The sequence below is a fragment of the Muscardinus avellanarius genome (genome assembly GCF_963383645.1).
Source record: "Muscardinus avellanarius genome assembly, chromosome: 1".
Taxonomy (NCBI): domain Eukaryota; kingdom Metazoa; phylum Chordata; class Mammalia; order Rodentia; family Gliridae; genus Muscardinus; species Muscardinus avellanarius.
The window spans coordinates 147,614,134-147,633,102 of NC_137786.1; the positions used below are offsets into that span (position 1 = coordinate 147,614,134).

Below are 18,969 nucleotides of genomic sequence, written 5' to 3' on the forward strand. Positions count from 1 at the left end.
TAAGAGACCCTGTTTCCAAATAAAATATAAAATAGGTCTGGGAGTGTAGCCTGGAGGTAGAAGGCCCCTGGGTTTCATCCCCAGTACTACCAAAACAAAACAGTCTCCCTAGCTTGTGGAGAGGCTCGCCACTTGCTGACGCTGTCCTCAAACCTGCAATCCTCCTGTCTCCGTTTCCAAAGTACTGGGATTACAGGCATGCACCACCTCACCTGGCTAGTATATTGATTATGAACACACAGATCCTCAGAGGGCAACAAAATGAAATGTTGGCTTTATATGTCAACTTAGTTACTAAAAGCCTGGATCAGGTGCTGTATTTAAGATATGTTTGCTGCTTGCAGGAAGCTTACCATCTGGCAAGGCAAATGAAGAACACACATTAAAAAGCTGCAAGAAGAATAAATGTATGCCCATATCTATTCTTTTCATTCAAGTCAATAAAATTTTAATTTGGATTCTTTAAAAAAAGAGTAGTTGTCTTTACATTTATAAAGTAAATTAAGATACTATATAAAATAAAAAAGACATATGAAGTAAAAAAAAGATACTAATACCTGTATCAACAATGATCATAATTCAGTTTTCCAGTTTTCACTTTATGCATCTAAGCATATTACCAACTTTTCCTTTCTTGTCTTTTTGAACTGATTTGTATAATTTTGGTATATTTTCCATTTCTAAAACACTTCCATATGTTAAAAAATAAAAATAAAATACTTCCATCTACATAATCTTACATGTTCTTCTGTGAAGTAGTTAGTGATGGAGAAACAGTTCAGAAGGAATTTGGTGAAATAATTTAGATTTGGGTTAAGGAATTTATATTCCATTCTTTGACCATTAGAGCAAGCTTTGAAGACCAGATATAAGGATTGCAGGTGATTTAGTGATTATCTGTACTGATTCTAACTAGAACATTGCCCTCCTCTCTTACCATCATCACAGTCCATGTTTCTGTGTATCATTTACGCTGAATATCATACAAAGACAATTACCCAATTTGAAATAGCTCATTCTACCACTCCCTTTTCCTAGCCCCAAGCCTAGTATCTTAGTGAAATCTCTGTTTTTTTTTAATTTAATCCCTTTCCTTAATTTAAAAAATCTTACTCGTTCTTCAAGACTTAGCTTAAAACTTACCTTTATAAAACTTACCTTAAAACTTTACCTTTATAAAAAATTACCTTCCTTAACTTTTTTTAAGGCCTATTCCAGAATACCTTTAAAAAAAAGTATTGTTTATATAATTCATCTGGCAATCATTCTAGTACATCTAGTACATTATGACATCTCTTCTATGGTTCTGCATTTTATATATATATAATTTTATATTGTGTAATTATATGCATATATAATTATATATGATTTTACAAATTATAACATAAATATATTATCTTGTAAATTAGAATAATATTGGGAAGGATTTTCAGGTATACCTTAACTTTTATAAGTACTACACATAAGTAAATGATAGTAATTGATTTTTGTTGTTGTTCTAGAGATTGAACCCAAGTTCTCAAGCATGCTAGATAACCACTCCATCACTGAGTTATATTCCCAGCTTGTTGCCAGGCTGACCTAACTTTCATTCTTCCTGCCTCAGCCTTCCATGTAGGTAGTATTACAGGCATGTGTACCCAGGCTAGGATTGACTTTTGCAATATATTTTATTCTCACAGGAATAATACTGGTTTTTACATTATCTACCTTTACTTCCTTTGATTTTTAAAAACAAAATGTGCAGCTAATAACTTGCCTAATTATGTTCAGTATACCCCCAAATTTATTAAAATATGTTTATTGCATTGTTCAGTAGAAGTGGACTAACAGAGGCTCAGCAACATGTGAATAGTGGCCATCTTGCTTAATTCTGATCTGTGGCGTTTAGCAGGATTCTGGGAGACTTGATATCCTCTTTCCATTTCTACCACCAATTCCTTATATGACTTTGAGTGAATCTCATAATCTCTCCCAGAAATCAATGTCATGGAAAGGTATAACATGAGGTAATTGCTAAGATTAGGTGATTTTTAGGTAATGTTCAGTAGGTTTTTTTGTTGTTACCAACTATATTTTATTGTAAAAGCTTTTTCACCCTCAAGACTTCATTGAATAGATCTATAATTCTGCTAATTACTCAAGGAACAAACTATGATTCTCAGTCTTCCTCACTCTCCTTATTCATCACACACACACACACACACACACACACACACACACTCCCTTCTCTTCATCTCCATTGCACAACTTGTCTTCAGAGCTAAATCTAGAAGCCCATGTCCTAAATCACTATGCTACACTGACTCCTAATTTATTTGAGGACAGGCCAGAAAATAGGAAACCTGTTGTGGCACTGACGCTAAGAGATTAGTGTTTCAAAAAGGAGAAACTAGTATTCCTGAAAGTTTAAATAAGATGAGAAGAGAGACATGAGCCTTTGACATCAAGATGCTGGCATGGTGACTTGGGCAAGGTTAGTTTTAGTAGGGCAAAAGAGAGAAATCTGGTGGTGATGCTACTCTTTAAAGTAGTTTTGCGGGGTTAATGAGAAAAATAAGATGGTATCTAGAACAAAATAGGAAGTCAGAAGGTAGATTTGTTGTTTGATGTTTATTTACAGATGGGAGATACTAGAATTTTCATGCTATGGAAAATGTCTAGTACAGCAGAAGAAACTACATGTAGAAGAGGAAGTCTTTTTTTAGTGTGCGTTTGTGTTTACCTCTCTGATGTGTATTTCAGAGTGGATGACCTCTGTAGTGTTTTTAGCTCTGTGGCCCATATTTAGAATAATGCCTACCATGATAATAGCTACTCTGTGAAATTTTTTTTAACAATTGCTGAATGACTTTGAGTCAAATTTTCTTAACTTTCAGTTTATCATTTATATATCCGTTAGAAAGACATTTTAATGTAAATTAGATCAAACCACTGCTTAGTTTATTTTTGTGTGTGTGTGTTTATTTTTTTTTATTGAACATAAATGGTATACATTTAAACTATACTTGGTGCCCTCTCCCCCCCCCACCCCTGTTTCCCCTTCCCCCTTCCCACCAATGAATGTTCAGGGTAACCATGCCATATTCATAATTTTACACATATTTGGATGTAGACCCTCATTAATCAAGTTCAGTCTTCTTCCTCCCCTCTCTTTCCATTAAGCTTTGCTGGTATTTCCCCTCCATTTCCTGGAGTACCACAGGTATTCTCTACGTTCCCTAGTTTGGGCATATTAGAGGGAACATTGTACCTTCTCCTTCTGTGCTTGGCTGATCTCACTTAACATAATGCTCTCCAGGACTTTCCATCTTCTTGCAAATTGTATTATTTTGTTCTTCTTTATGGCTGAGTAGAATTCCATTGTGTGTATTTCCCAGAGTTTTGCAATCCATTCATCTGTTGATGGGGACCTGGGTTGGTACTGCTATGAACATAGGTATGCATACATTGCTATAGTTCTCTAGATTCAACTTTTTTGGGAAAATACCCAGGAGTGGTCGAGCTGGATCATATGGTGGATCTATTCCTAGCTTTCTTAGAAATTTCCACACAGATCTCCATAGTGGATGAACTAGTTTGCACTCCCACCAGCAGTGTAAAAGAGTTCCTCTTTCCCCACATCCTCACCAACATTTGTTGTTATTTGATTTCTTTATGCTTGCCACTCTGACTGGGGTTAGATGGAATCTCAGTGTAGTTTTGATTTGCATCTCCCTGATGGCCAATGATGTAGAACATCTTTTCATGTATCTATTGGCCCTTTGTATCTTCTTTTGTGAAGTGTCTATTTAGTTCATTTGCCCATTTCTTGATTGGGTTGTTTGTTTTGCTAGTGTAGAGTCTTTTGGGCTCTTTGTATATTCTGGATATTATCCCCTTATCAGAGAAACCACTGCATAGTTTAAAGTTAGTCATTCCTATTGCTTTGGGGATAAAATTCTAGCTCCTTCGACCTGCTTTTTTTTGCCCAATCTCCTGACATTATTGTTTCCACTAGTATTCTCCAGCCATTCTGTCTTTCTTTAATTTCTTAACACTGAGACTCCTTTTTCACTTTAGAGTTTGTTTGGGTTTTTTGTTTGTTTTTGTTTTTTGGTATTGGGGATTGAACCTAGGAGCATTCTACCTCTGACCTATACCCCCAGTCTTTCTTTCTTTATTTTGAAACAGGGTCTTACTAAGTTCCAGAAGGGCTCACTAGGCTGCTGAGGCTAGCTGGTAGTAAACCTATAAAGCCTCCTGTCTCAGCTTCCCAAGTACTGGTATACTAGGTATGTGTTCTACACTGCCCAGTGTCCCTTGAGGACTTTGTGTAGTCTTTCTTTCACCAACCCCTTACCTTATTATCATCCAGGTGTCAAATGACACTGTCTCAGAAAGGCTTTCCTTAATATTGTGGAGAATAAGAGCAAGGGAGCCAGATGATCCCGGTCACACTCCAGCTCTCCACTTACTTGCTATATGACTTTAGGAAAATTATTTAAATTCTTCAAGCCTCATTTTTCCCTGTCTATAAAATAGAGAAGTTATGGTATCTGCTTTTTACAATTGGTTTAAAAATTGAAAGAATATATAAAGCTGGGCGTGGTGGTGCATGCTTGTAATTCCAGCACTTGGGAGGCTGAGACAGGAGGATCGCACAGGTTCGAAGCCAGCCTCAGCTACTGAGTGAGGCTCTCAGCAACTTAGTGAGACCCTGTTTCCAAATAAAGTACAAAATAGGACTGGAAGTATAGCCTGGAGGTAGAAAGCCTCTGAGTTCCACCCCCAGTACCACCAAAAAAGAAAAGATGAATAGGGCCTATACTTGTATGGGGCTGTTCCTCAATGTCATATTCTGTTCCACTGACCTGTGTGTCTGTCCTTTCACCAATGATACAGTCTTGGTTACTGTATAAAAAGTCATGAAATTAGTTTGAAAGATAATTGCCACTGTATCACTTTTCATTGGTTATTCTATTTTATCATTTGATATAAGTTTTATAACAGTCTCAACAATATCCACAAAACATTTGTTGGAAACTTGATAGGAATGTATTAAACCTATATATTAATTTGGAAAAAGTACTTTTACTATATATACTTTTACTATAGTAGCACTTTTACTATATCAAAATTTTCAATTCAAAGACATACAACATGTCTAAGTCTTCAAAAATTCCTCTGTTAGGATTGTGTAGCTTTCAGTGTACAAATCCTGCATATCTTACACACACACATACACACACACACACACACACATATTCAGAAGATAAATATATATTATATATAAAAATCTTATATATATCAGAAGATATATATATATATTATATATATAATTTCTTTTCCCTTATTTCAGCTATTTATTTTAATTTTGATTTCCATGTATTCATCACTAACAAAAATATAATTGTTTTGTATGTTAATGTATCCTTTGGTATAATTTAGCTCTTATTTTATGAGTTTTTTTATTTTGTGGATTCCTTGGGATTTTCTATATAAACTATCTTGACATATGCACATAGAGACAGTTTTGTTTTTTCCTTTTCTATATAGGTCTTTCATTGAATTTGCTCACTCCAGTGTGCTGGCTAGAGCTTCTAGCACTGTGCTGAGTACAGTGGACAGACTTGATGTTTTCCGCATCATAGAAGGAAGGAAAGGAAGGAATTCAATCTTTTACCACCTAGTATAATGTTAGCCATGTATATATACACAAAGGTACACACACACACACACACACACACACAAGTTGAAAGGGGTACTTTCTCCCCTATTCTTTATTTGTTAGGAATTTTTCTGATGAATGGGTGTTGGATTTTGTCAAATGCTTTTTGTGTGAATTGATACGGTCATGTAATTTTGCTTTAATTTGATAATAGGAGGGATTACATTGATTGATGCTCAACTATTGATCAACTAAACTTATTGGGCCATTGTATAATTCCTTTTATATTTTGCTGAGTTTCTTTTGCTAATAGTTTGTTGAGAAATTTTTGCATCCATATTTGTGAGAGAATTGGTCTATGACTGTGGAGTTCCTGTGTGTGTGTGTGTGTATGTATATGTGTGTTTGTGTGTGTGTGTGTGTGTGTGTGTGTGTGTATGTATGTATGTATTTTGAGTACTGTGTTCATCTAGAGTTCCATAGTAATACTAGTTTCATAAAGTTAATTCAGAAATCTTTCCTCTTCTACTTTGTCTAAAAATTTTTGTAGAATTGGTTTAATTCTTTCTTAAATTTGTGATAAATTAAATTTCCTTGGTTGTTACAGTCCTGTTCAAATAATATATTAAAATACTATGTGAATTGTAATAATATAAACATTTAGTGCCTCAAATTTTCTTCTGAGCATATTTTATCTGTATTTTGCATATTTCTGTACATAGTGTTTTCAGTTCAACATTTAATTACCCTTGACACTAATTCTGTTAGTCAACTATTTGTTGCTATGACAAAATACCTCAGAAAAACACCTTTAAAAAGAAAAAATTTGTTTTGCCTCGTGGTTTCAGAGGTGTCGGTCTAAGATAGCTGGCACTATTTGAGTCAGAGATGAAGTAGAATATGATGATGGGGAAGTTGTAACAGAACAAAGAGGCTCACCTTATGGCAGCCAGGAAGCAGAGACAGACAGACAGACAGACCACACACACACACACACACATGCACACACACACACACACACGAAGTAAAGGGGCTAGGAACAAAATCTATCATTTAAAGGCAAGTCCCCAGTAATTTTCTCTAACTGTGCTCCATCTCCTAACTTTCTCCCACCATGCTCCATCTCCTAAAAGCCCAGTCATCTATGAACTCATCACTGATTATTGATGGAGTTATTAGTACCCTCATGATCCAATCACTTTCCAGAAACCCCACCTCTAAACACTGGTGATCAAGCACCCAACACATGAGATTCTGGAGGACATTCCAAATACAAATCTTAATACTGGCCTGAGAATTATTTAGAAGCCTGTTATTTAGTTTCCAAGTACTTGGATATTTTTGTGGGTTTTTATAGTTAATTTCTGGTTTAATTTTATTGTACCAAAAACTTATTAGGTATAATGTCAGTTCTTTCAATCATTTAAGGTTTGTTTTATGAGGAAAGATATGGTTAATTTAGGCATATGTTCCATGTACATTTATAAAGAATATAATGTTAGGTTTTTAGGTGTAGTTTTTTATAAATAGTGATCAGATTCTGTTGATTGATGGTGTTTTTCAATTCTATATTCTTGATGACTTTTTAGGTATTCACTTAATTTTAGAGAAAGGGTATTGAAGTGTCCAGCTATAATAATACATTTATCTTATTTTTCTTTTCAGTTTTATCAATTATTGCTTCCCATATTTTAGAACTCTGTTGTCTGGTATATGCACGTTTATGATTGCTAATCTTTATGTGTATATCTTCTCTATTTCTGCAAAGGTTTTGTGAAGTTTATTTAATCTTATATTAATATTGTCATGCCTACTTTGATTTGATTAGTGCTTTCATAGTGTATCTTACTTTTTCTTTTTCTTTTGTTTTCTTTTGGCAATAGAACCTAGGAGTATTCTACCTCTGAGATATACTCCAAGCCCTATTTTACTTTCATTTTTAAAAAGGATCTTGCTAGGTTGATGAGAGTCTCACTACTTGCTGAGGCTTTACTTGAACTGTCTTCCTGTCTCAGCCTCCCTAATACTGGGATTACAAGAGTGTACCACCACACCTGGCTCTATTTTACTTCTAACTTACATATTATTATATTTGAAGTGAGTTACCTATGTGAAGTATAAAATTGGGTTGCCTTTTTAAAAATCTACTCTGATAATCTCTATTTTAATTAGTGTATATTTAACTGCATTAAAAAGCACATTTAATGCAGTTATCATCATAGCACTTAAGTCCACCATTTATAATTTTTTATTCTACTTATCTGTTTTTGTTTTCTCAGATTTTCTGTGGATTACTTGAACTGTTTTTAGAATTTATTTTGATTTAGCTATAGTAACGCTAAGCATTATCTCTGCATATTTTTTCTAGTAGTTTTTCAGCCTTCTCAGACACCATCGATTTGGAGAGACAGGAGAAGGAGGATCAAGCCCCTCTTTAGAACTTAACATGATTAGAATTCTGGGCCCTTCATTGTTTTTTTTTTTTCCCTAAGTGTGGTATGCAAACAGCCACAGTCGTTTTGTGGTATTTGGTTGGGATAATTATCTAAACTTTTTTGTATTGCCAGGTTGCCCCTATCCTCCTATCCCAGTACAATAACTAAACAACAAATTTTTCTTGAAGTTCTTTGTGTGTGTCCAATAGCGTTTTGGGTTGCTAGCTTCTTTTCTATATTATATTCCATTAAATTTAATATATTAGGCAAAAAGAATACCTGAGTAACTCACCACTGTGTTGGTCCTTAGATCCCAAGTTCACCAGCAAATCTGCTTTCTTTCCAATTTTACAGTTTTCTTAATTGTGTGATTGTGGGAGGGGGGTTGTATTTAGCAGAAAAAAAAAAAAACAGGGAAAGCAGGAGTCTCTTTTGTATAGGGATTATAGTTACAAGAATTAAATTAACCATCACATGAAACCTATGGGCCAGTGCCTGACACATCTAACTGGCTTAGCAAATATTATCTGTTATTATTATCTATGTCTTTGTTTTTGAGAATGATTTTAAACTGTTGTAGCTTTTGAGCATTACAATTCTAATGGGATACAATGCTAGATTTATGTTAAAAATTGTAGGTTTTCATTTGATGATAAAATTGAGAATAGAATTAGCAAAAGCATGGACTTTGAGCACGTTTCTAAGTGTTTTGTGTTCTTAGACATATTATTTAATCTGAGGCTCAATTTTTTGTTTTAAAAATCCATTATTAATACCAATCTTAAAGGATTATTATGAGCATTGATTGTGATAACTATACAAATCACTTATAAATTCTCATACTTTCTGACTTCTTATTACATTACTAAATGCTATAAAAGTTCAGTCTATAACTATTTATTTTCCTATTAATGCTTATCTGTTAAAAGAAACAAGTTTTTGTATAGTATTATTCTTCAGCTTATTGATTAAAGATCATAAAATTTAGCTGGGCATGGTAATGCATGCTTGTAATCCCAGTACTCAGGAGGCTGAGACAGAAGGATCTCAGGTTCAAGGACAGCCTGAGCAGGTAGTGAGATTCTCAGAAACCTAGGAAGACCCTATTAGAAAATAAAAATTAAAAAATAGGACTTTAGCTGGGCATGGTGGCTCACTCTTGTAATCCCAGCACTTGGGAAGCTGAGACAGGAGGATTGCACAGGTTCTAAGCCAGCCTCAATTACTTAGTGAGGCTCTCAGCAACTTAGTGAGACCCTGTTTCCAAAAAAAGTATATTAAAAGAAATAGGACTTTGGGTATAGCTTAGAGGTAGAATCCCCTTGGATTCAATCTTCAGTGCCATAATCAAATAAATAAATATCATAAAATTTTACTTTGTGATGTAGCTATTGATGTTGAATATATAATGTTGTGATCATTAGTAGTATTTCCCTCCATACCTCCTTTCTGATGTGGATGGGGGTACTGAATTTAGATTATCATTGCCAAAATTTCCCTTCTTACCTGAATTTTGTCCTCAGTATATTAACATGCTCATATTTCTATTGTATAAAACAAAATAAAATTTCCTATTATCTACATATGCTTTTAGATCCCATCTTGCTGAACTTTTTAAAGAATAATTCATACAAATTATGCCTATTATTTTTTCTTAAACCCACAATAATGCTGTCTCCCCACTACATCCCTAAAGCATCAATGATTCTTTTTAGTAGTTAATTACTTTTGAAACTTTCCATGAAATATAAAAAAAGAACCCATATTGAACATCTAACCCAGTCAGGCCTTAAGATGACTACAAATAGCTGCTGTTTCACTGTGTGTAGCCACATGAATGCCCCAGAGTAAGAAGCTATAGCTAAACCCACAAAACCATGAGATACAATAAATTGTTAGTCACTAAATTTTGGGGTGATTTCAAAATAATGGATAACCACAACAGAAATGTACTAGAGAATCAGTTTCCCCTTTTTCCTTTTTTCTTTTCCCCCTAGTGTTCAGTCTTCTTTTTCTTTCTGCTTCCCACTTCCTTACTTTTGGTGGTAATTCTTTTATGCTTGGAGTAGAATTGTTGGCAGTTTGCAAAATTCATGATTGCTACCGCATATCATGCAGATCTTGAGAAAGCTCAATCGGGGGATCCGCAACGGCGTAGATCCCCCATGAAGTATGTCTAGCATTCCTTTCTTCATAAAATTATTTTAGGATTATTTGGATTAATATGTCTAATTGGAATTTTATGTATAAACATTATAATTAAAACTGATGGGCAGCAGCTTGTGAGAGACTCAGGCGGCGAGGATTTTTTTCCCAACGATAAAGATATTGGGCCAAATATTAAGTTCAAACTGACCTTAGTTTAAAGCCACTGTATAAGAGTAAGTTTGAGTCAGCCTTGTGAAGTGAGACAAAATACACTATGATTGTTTAAATGTCTAGCACCCTTGCCCTAAACTTTATAACAAATAATAACTTTTTCCCGTCCTTGGCAATCCTGCTTGCATGACTATGCTCTGGCTTTTCTGCCAACAAAGAAAGTATAAAAACTGTAACAAATCCTGAATAAAAGGAAGAAGGTTGAATCTATTTCGTGTGGTCATTCTTCTTTCATGTTCGACCTCGGCTTCTCCTCACCTTCACACGAACCCCGACTCTGCTAGGGCTGGACCCCGGCACATGATTATCTGGACTTCAACTTTCTTGGATTCCTGACCTTGTGTTTAACAAGCCTGTGTGTGTGTGTGTGTGTGTGTGTGTGTGTGTGTGTGTGTGTGTGTGTGTATGCATTGCAATTATACATCATAGTGAGGTTCAGTATGATAAAAACATAGTGTATACAGCTCTTGGTGTAGTTCCCTCCTCATCCCACCCTGCTTTTCCTCCCTCCCCACATGTGTTGTAGTGAAATTAGTAGCAATACCTTCACATATTGCCATTGTATTTGAATTATTTGCTTCCTCATTACTTTTGCTTCCCCTCCCTACCTCCCACCCTTATCACTCTTCTACCATTCTATAGGCCTCTCTCTCTCTCTCTCTCTCTCTCTCTCTCTCTCCTCTCCTCTCCTCTCCTCTCTTTCTCTTCCTCTCCCTTTTCCTTTCTTTCTCCTTTTCTACTATTACAGTCCCTTAGGTTTCCTATTTTCTCTCTAGCTTCCACATATCATAGAAAATATACAACCCTGACTTACTGAAACTGACTGATCTCACATAGCACAGTATTCTCCAATTCTACTAATTTTATTGCAGATGTTATAAGTTAGTTGTTCTTATGGCTGATTCCATTTTGTATATATCCCACATTTTCTTTATCCATGCATCTTTTGAGAGACATAGATTGTTGGTTCTATAATCCTTGGTCCTATAATTTGGCTATTATAAATTGTGCTTCTATATACATGGATATACATGCATCACTATAGGTATTTTTACTTTAATTCTTTTGGAAGATACCAAGGAGTAGAACAGTTGTGTCATATGGTGCTTCCATTTCTAGTTTTTTGAGTATCCTCCAGACTGATCTCGATACTGGTTGACTAATTTATATTCTCATCAACAGTGTATAAGATTACCTATTTCCTCACTTAACACTAAAGAATAAATAAATACATAATCAAATAAGAAATAGGCAATAGAACCAAATTAAAATTTTCCAAAAGAAAAACAATTGGCCAATGAATATATGAGAAAATGTTTAACATCACCAGCAAGTCAAAACTACCCTGAGATTTTTCCTAACTCCAGATAGAATGTCAGTCGTCAAAAACATAAACAATAACAAGTGTGTTGAGGATGTGAGGAAATGGGAATTCTTATACATTGAAGGTGGGATTGTAAATTAGTACAACCTTCTTAAAGTTATATGTTGTTTTCCTTCCTGCTGTCAAATAAGTCAACTTCAGTTAATATTTACCTTGTCTTTACTAAATGCCATAACTAGTCAATACAGTCAATCACTGATCCTTTTTAAACAAGTGTCTTGTAAAAGTCAAAACTACAGGAAAGTAGTCTATGCTCCAATGTCAGCCTTTAAATGCCTACTTTACAACCAGAATAAAATGAATGGAGGGGAGAGGAATGTGCTGGGTATATACTCAGGTAATTACTACTATAGAAATAATGCCTCTTATTTTTAGCATACAATAACTATACAATAAGATCTTAGATAAGCTATTTGTGTACAACTTAGAACTTTTACTGTTTAATACACTTGTGTAACTTGAATGTTAGGGCTTATAGTATGCTATTCCAATCAGCACAACATTTATGAAAATTTAACACGATTTTAGTATTAAAAGTCATGAAAAAAAGTTTAGAGCAAGGCTTATTATCATGTGATTGTTGTTTGTAAACATTTTTGCAAAATTGATACTGAGGGCAAATTTCTAATTTCTGTATTTTTATGAGATCTCTACTACATCAGTGACTTCTTTTCTCATTTTAGTTCTAAAAACAGATGGAATTCACTATGGATAATTTGTATGATTTCAATGAACGAAGGTCATGTAATGGAATTCCATCTGGAAAGAAAAACGACTTTGTTGTATCTGAAGATCATGGCCAGAAAATCTTAAGTATACTGCAGAATTTTAGAGAACAAAATGTCTTCTATGATTTCAAGATAATCATGAAAGATGAGATAATCCCGTGTCATCGTTGTGTGTTAGCAGCATGCAGTGACTTTTTCAGGTACCTTACCTTGCCTGTGCCTCAGATTTTATGGATAATTAAGTTATATTTTATAACCACACTAATTTTTTCCTCACACAGTATTCAAGAGTAATTTTGAATTCTTAAATAAAAACTGATTAGAACTAAGATTACTGTTTTTTGAGTAGGTAAATATAAGATTATCTTTTTGAAAGCTTGCGTCTTCCCAGCCCAGCCCAAAGTTCTTTGGAATATTATATCCTTGAGATGCTCTGGGAAAGGAGATATGTATTTCCATCTTGGATCAGTTTTGTTTGAGATATTTCTGCAGTATATAATTTTATAAAAGTAAAGCAAAGTAAAGATTTCTGTACTTTATAATTTTATAAAAGCAAAGTAAGTAGAGTTTAAATTCTAGTAAATAAAGTTGGTAAAAAATAGAGTAAGATTAGAGATCTAGAAATAAAATGGCATTTATACTATTTTAATCTATAAATAAAACGGAATTTATGCTATTTGTTTGAGAGATTTCTACATTATATAATTTTGTAAAAAGATGAAATGACAAGTTGAATAAAATGGAAGCAGAGTTCCAAGCTCATGATGAGTAAGGAAAATAAATTTGTTTTATATTATATCCATGTATTACCAAAGAAGAGGGACTCAACTCAGACGACTTAAAATTTCTTCTTTCTTAAGCAGAGATACTTCTATAGTATGAAAAGTACTTCTTAGATAAAAATACATTTCTTTAGAGTATATAAATTGTTCTTATTCTAAGCAACTTTCTAAATATAATTTGGTTTTCCATGTAGTTACCCTAAAGGGAATGTCATAGACATGAAATTGCAAGAATATGGTTTTTTTTTTTATTCTACAGACATATTATCATAGTACTCTGGTAATTGTCTCAAGGTAATACCATCTTTTAGGATCCAGTGGTCATTAGACATGTATTAGACAAGTCTCTTTTGGGTTGCCCTGGCCTTCAGCCTTCCTGGTCATATTGTAGTAAACTTAAGTCCTAATTGTAGTATTTTGCATTGCGCTCAATTTTGGAAGCAAAGTAAATAGAGTTTAAAGTCTAATAAATAAACATGGTAAAAAACATAGAGTAAGATTAAAGATCTAGAAATAAAATGGAATTTATACGATTTTAATCCTTAATTTAAACCCTATTTTTCTACAAATATCAAATTCAACCTCATCCTTGTTGCCTTTAGAGAAAATCCTAGCTGGACACTGAGCAAACAAAAAATTATTTTTGTCATCTACTATTTGCTCAACACCTGCTTCTGTAGGGAATTTTGCTTTGAACTTAGGAGCAGCGACTCAGTGCTACACAGTTGGCTCAGGACAGGGAAGCTACAACTTTATTCTTCTCATTTGCTCTCTGAGATAATCTAAGTTATCCCTTGGACTCCATTGTGACCCCACGTTTTGTTATATTCTGCCACTCTCAGGTTCTCTCAGAGTCTTCACTTTTCTTTTCCTGATTTATTTATTTTACAGTACTGGAAATGGAACCCAGGGGCATTGTTCCTCCGAACTACACCCCCAGCCCTGTGTTTTAGTATTTTTATGTTTTGAAACAGGGTCTCACTGAGTTGCTTAAGAACTGAGGCTGTCCACAAACCACGATCCTCTGTTCTCCACCTCCCAAATGCTGGGATTACAAACATGCACCACCCTGCCCGGCCCTTTTCTTTTTCAATCCAGCCTTCCACATATCTCTTTTCTACTCCTTTATTCTTGATGACGCTTGTTCATAAAGAGCTGTCTAATATAATGGTTATATATTTGTTCCCTTAATACACATGTCCTAATCTAAATCTAATTTTGAAGGAAAATTGTCTATCCAGGCAGCTAGTTCAAGAGACCATGCTCTTACTATTACCCTGAATGAATGTAGATGATTTTGTAATCTAATGTCATCACAGGTTAACATCTCTCAATTAAGATACATGATTGAAAACCCCTACATAATAGGTAAAGTGGATATAATTACCACTGAATATATTTGGTTTTGTTTAAGAAGTAGAGAATATCTTAGTAGGAAGGGTGTTTGTCATCCTTCTTTCTCCTCAAGGATAATCCTATTTGAAAGCCCTCATATTTTTTAGCTGGATGTTATCCTTCTTTAATAAATTTAGTGCCCTGGAGTGTACTCTAATCAGTACATTGTTGTTGTTGTTGTTGTTGTTCACCAATTTACTTATTAATGAAGTATACCAGGAGTACTACTCACAAAGGTGTTTTGGACAATACCAGCAGAAATTTAAACCAAGTAGTAAAAATACATTTTAGTCCCTACCCACACATTTCCAAATAATCTCTATTTCACTTACACTGAGCCAAAGAAATTCCCAATTTCTTAGATTCTATCAAGTTTTATATGTGAAGATGAAATAGAACTTTCAATGAAGAACTATCAAGCTGGTCTAACTATTCAAATATGAGAACTTATCTCCAACTCTCAATGGCTATTAGTACAAAAACTTAAAATTTGCTTTTTTGGCTTGATGAAGTATATTGTTAAGGTTTAATCATATGAAATAACATTTCTTTTCCTTAAAGTACTATATAAAATTATGTTATTTTAGATATATATTTTATTTGATGGATTTCCCCACACAGACAAATTCATTGGAGACCTCTGGCATTTCACTATGGTGTATCTTTTACATTGTATTACTATCAAATAAAAAATTAATTTGAAAGAAAATTTTAAATCCTAAGCCTCAAGCATTAAATTTTTACTTTTAGTTGACAATTAATACTAGTCAATCATAAATTAAAATTTTCTACCATTATGGAAATTTTGTCTTAATTTTTAAACAATATATATGAAGAAATATGGATATAAAATTAGAACCTTAAGTGTTTATGGATTAGTTTATGTATCTCAGCTATACTGTATAGCCTTAATATGAGAGTTATATAATATGTTTGGTGGCAGATAAATACATTTAAAATACTTGATTAGGGTACTATTAAAATATTTCATAAATGTGTTTCAAGTCAATTTAAGAGTAAAGGAAACCTCCTTAAGGTATATTGAAAATAATTATAGAACATAATATTTCTGTTTACTTGTTATTCTGTGTTCTTTATTTTTGCAGGGCTATGTTTGAAGTAAACATGAAAGAAAGAGATGATGGAAGTGTTACCATTACTAATTTGTCCTCCAAAGCAGTAAAAGCATTTCTTGATTATGCCTATACTGGAAGAACAAAAATAACAGATGATAATGTGGAAATGTTCTTCCAGTTGTCATCATTTCTTCAAGTTTCCTTCCTATCCAAAGCTTGCAGTGACTTTTTAATAAAAAGCATCAATCTGGTCAATTGTTTACATTTATTATCTATATCAGATAGCTATGGCTCTACCCGTTTGTTTGATCATGCATTGTACTTTGTACAACATCACTTTTCTCTATTATTTAAATCCAATGATTTCTTAGAGATGAATTTTGGAGTACTACAAAAATGTCTGGAGTCAGATGAATTAAATGTTCCAGAAGAAGAAACAGTACTGAAAGTCGTCCTTAGTTGGACAAAACATAACTTAGAATCAAGGCAAAAGCATCTGCCTCATTTGATTAAAAAAGTAAGATTACATCAGTTATCTGAGGACACACTTCAAGACTGTCTGCTCACTGAAGAGTGTTTACTCAAAAGCACAAACTGTTTTGACATAATTGTGGATGCAATTAAGTGTGTACAGAGTTCTAGTGGACTCTTTCCTGATGCTCGACCATCTACAACTGAAAAATATATATTCATTCATAAAACTGAGGAAAATGGAGAAAATCAGTATACATTTTGCTATAATATTAAAACTGATTCATGGAAAATACTGCCACAGTCACACCTGATTGATTTGCCTGGGTCTAGTCTGTCTAGTTTTGGAGAGAAAATATTCTTGACAGGTGGTTGCAAAGGGAAGTGTTGTAGAAAGGTTCGACTTCATATTGCTGAGTCTTATCATGATGCCACTGATCAAACCTGGTGCTACTGTCCAATCAAAAATGAGTTCTTCTTGGTATCCACTATGAAAACACCAAGAACCATGCATACATCAGTTATGGCTCTCAATAGGCTATTTGTCATAGGTGGAAAGACTAGAGGGTCTCAGGACATTAAAAGTCTCTTAGATGTTGAATCCTATAATCCTCTTTCCAAGGAATGGATATCTGTTAGCCCGTTACCTAGAGGCATATATTATCCAGAAGCAAGTGCATGCCAAAATGTAATTTATGTTCTTGGATCAGAAGTAGAGATTACAGATGCCTTTAACCCATCACTTGATTGCTTTTTTAAATATAATGCTACAACTGATCAGTGGTCTGAATTAGTAGCAGAGTTTGGACAGTTTTTTCATGCTACACTAATTAAAGCTGTCCCTGTAAATTGCACACTGTATATATGTGACCTTTCTACCTATAAGGTTTATAGTTTTTGTCCAGATACTTGTGTTTGGAAGGGTGAAGGATCTTTTGAATGTGCAGGGTTTAATGCAGGTGCAATTGGAATTGAAGATAAGATTTATATATTAGGTGGTGATTATGCACCAGATGAAATCACAGATGAAGTACAGGTCTATCATAGCAGCAGGTCAGAGTGGGAAGAAGTCTCACCAATGCCAAAAGCCTTAACTGAATTTTACTGCCAGGTGATTCAGTTCAATAAATACAGAGACCCATGGTTTTCTAATCATTTCTAAACGTAGTAGGTGTGTGGGCATTCTAAAACTACTCTAGTTCTTATAACCTATAGTAAATTTGTTTGCCATAATTATTGGTAAAAAGTTCTTTATATTTACTAAAATAAAATATTTCTTCCATTAGAGAATTAGGTATATATATATATATATATATATATATATATATATATATACTATCTGTAAATAAACAGTTCCCAGAACTTAAAACACAAAATATATTTTACCAAAAATTATATTAAATATAATTTAATCTTCAAGGATTCATAGTACTTAGTGTTTAGAAGGGTAAATAAAAGTCACAGTCTTTCACACTATGGTTTTAAACTATTTATGAGAGGCTAGTTAAAAAGATATCCAGGTTCATGAATTTGTGCTAAGTAGATGAGAGAAATCTCTTGAGGAAGTAAAAATGAATTATATACTTTTTGGAAGGGAAAATATCTTGATTAATACAAAAAATTATACAGCCAGGGTGGTGCACATATGGAATCCTAGTACTCGGGAGGCTGAGACAGGAGGATCACAGGTGCAAGACCAGTCTCAACAACCTAGTGAGACTCTGCTTCAAAGTAAATTTAAAAAGGGCTGGGAGTATAGCTCAGAAGTAGAATTCCTCTAGGTTCCATCCCTAGTACCACCAAAAAAAAAGTTACACAGTCAATGTGATGTGACTGATAAGATATAAGTTAGAATTGTACTATAAGCATAAGAATTGTTGAATCCCTGCCCTCTCTGAGCATTGATTAGCTTTAGATAATTCTTTTCATTTACCATTTTTTGGTCAATTTTTTTCTAAAAAATATTTTTATCATTCTAAGCAATTCACTAAACACAGATTCTCTTATGATTCAGCTCATTAAGAACATATTGTACAGGATATAATTCTACATCATTGGCAGTTAAGTCCTTTTTAAACTGTTAATTCTATTTTCATTGCCAGTTGGATTTGATTTTTTTTTTTTAAGAAATGTCACGTTTCTGCCGGGCGTGGTGGCGCACGCTTGTAATCCCCGCGCTTGGGAGGCGGAGACAGGAGGATCGTGCAGGTTTGAAGCCAGCAGCGCTGGCTTAAGAGACCCTGTTTCCAAATAAAAAAATGTATAAAAATAGGTCTGGGAGTGTCCAAAATAAAAGTCAGGTAATGTCACGTTTTTCTTCTTATTATCTGGTTCAAACTTAGTAAATTAACATTCATTTAGTAGTCCTAAATTACCCCTGGCCCAAGTTTATTGTAACATATAGCCCATTGAGTGATGTTCTTGGTTCAGGGATGGTAGTCTGAAAATATTTTATATCAGTGTCAGGTCCCAAGGTGATTGTGGTTGTGGATGTAGAAATTTAGATATCTAGGTAAATTAATATTGCTGAGTTTCTTAAGCTTTGTCTCTAATTTGAGCTACAATAAAAAATTCTAGTTTTAATTAGTACTATATTAATTTCCTTTGACGAAATATGTCAACTATAAAGCACCATGTTGGTGTGCTATTTCAGTAAATTATTCATACTG

The 18,969-nt window shown here is 33.9% G+C and overlaps 1 protein-coding gene across 1 annotated transcript; it reads left to right on the top strand.

Moving 5' to 3' along the window:
• Positions 1–12,543: 12,543 nt before the first annotated feature.
• KBTBD3 (kelch repeat and BTB domain containing 3) lies at positions 12,544–17,462 on the top strand (the record flags this gene model as incomplete). Its single annotated transcript, XM_080706057.1, has 2 exons — positions 12,544–12,776; positions 15,860–17,462. 2 exons carry the CDS (start codon positions 12,544–12,546, stop codon positions 17,460–17,462), a joined length of 1,836 nt encoding a protein of 611 aa, XP_080562183.1.
• Between the last annotated feature and the right edge of the window lie 1,507 nt (positions 17,463–18,969).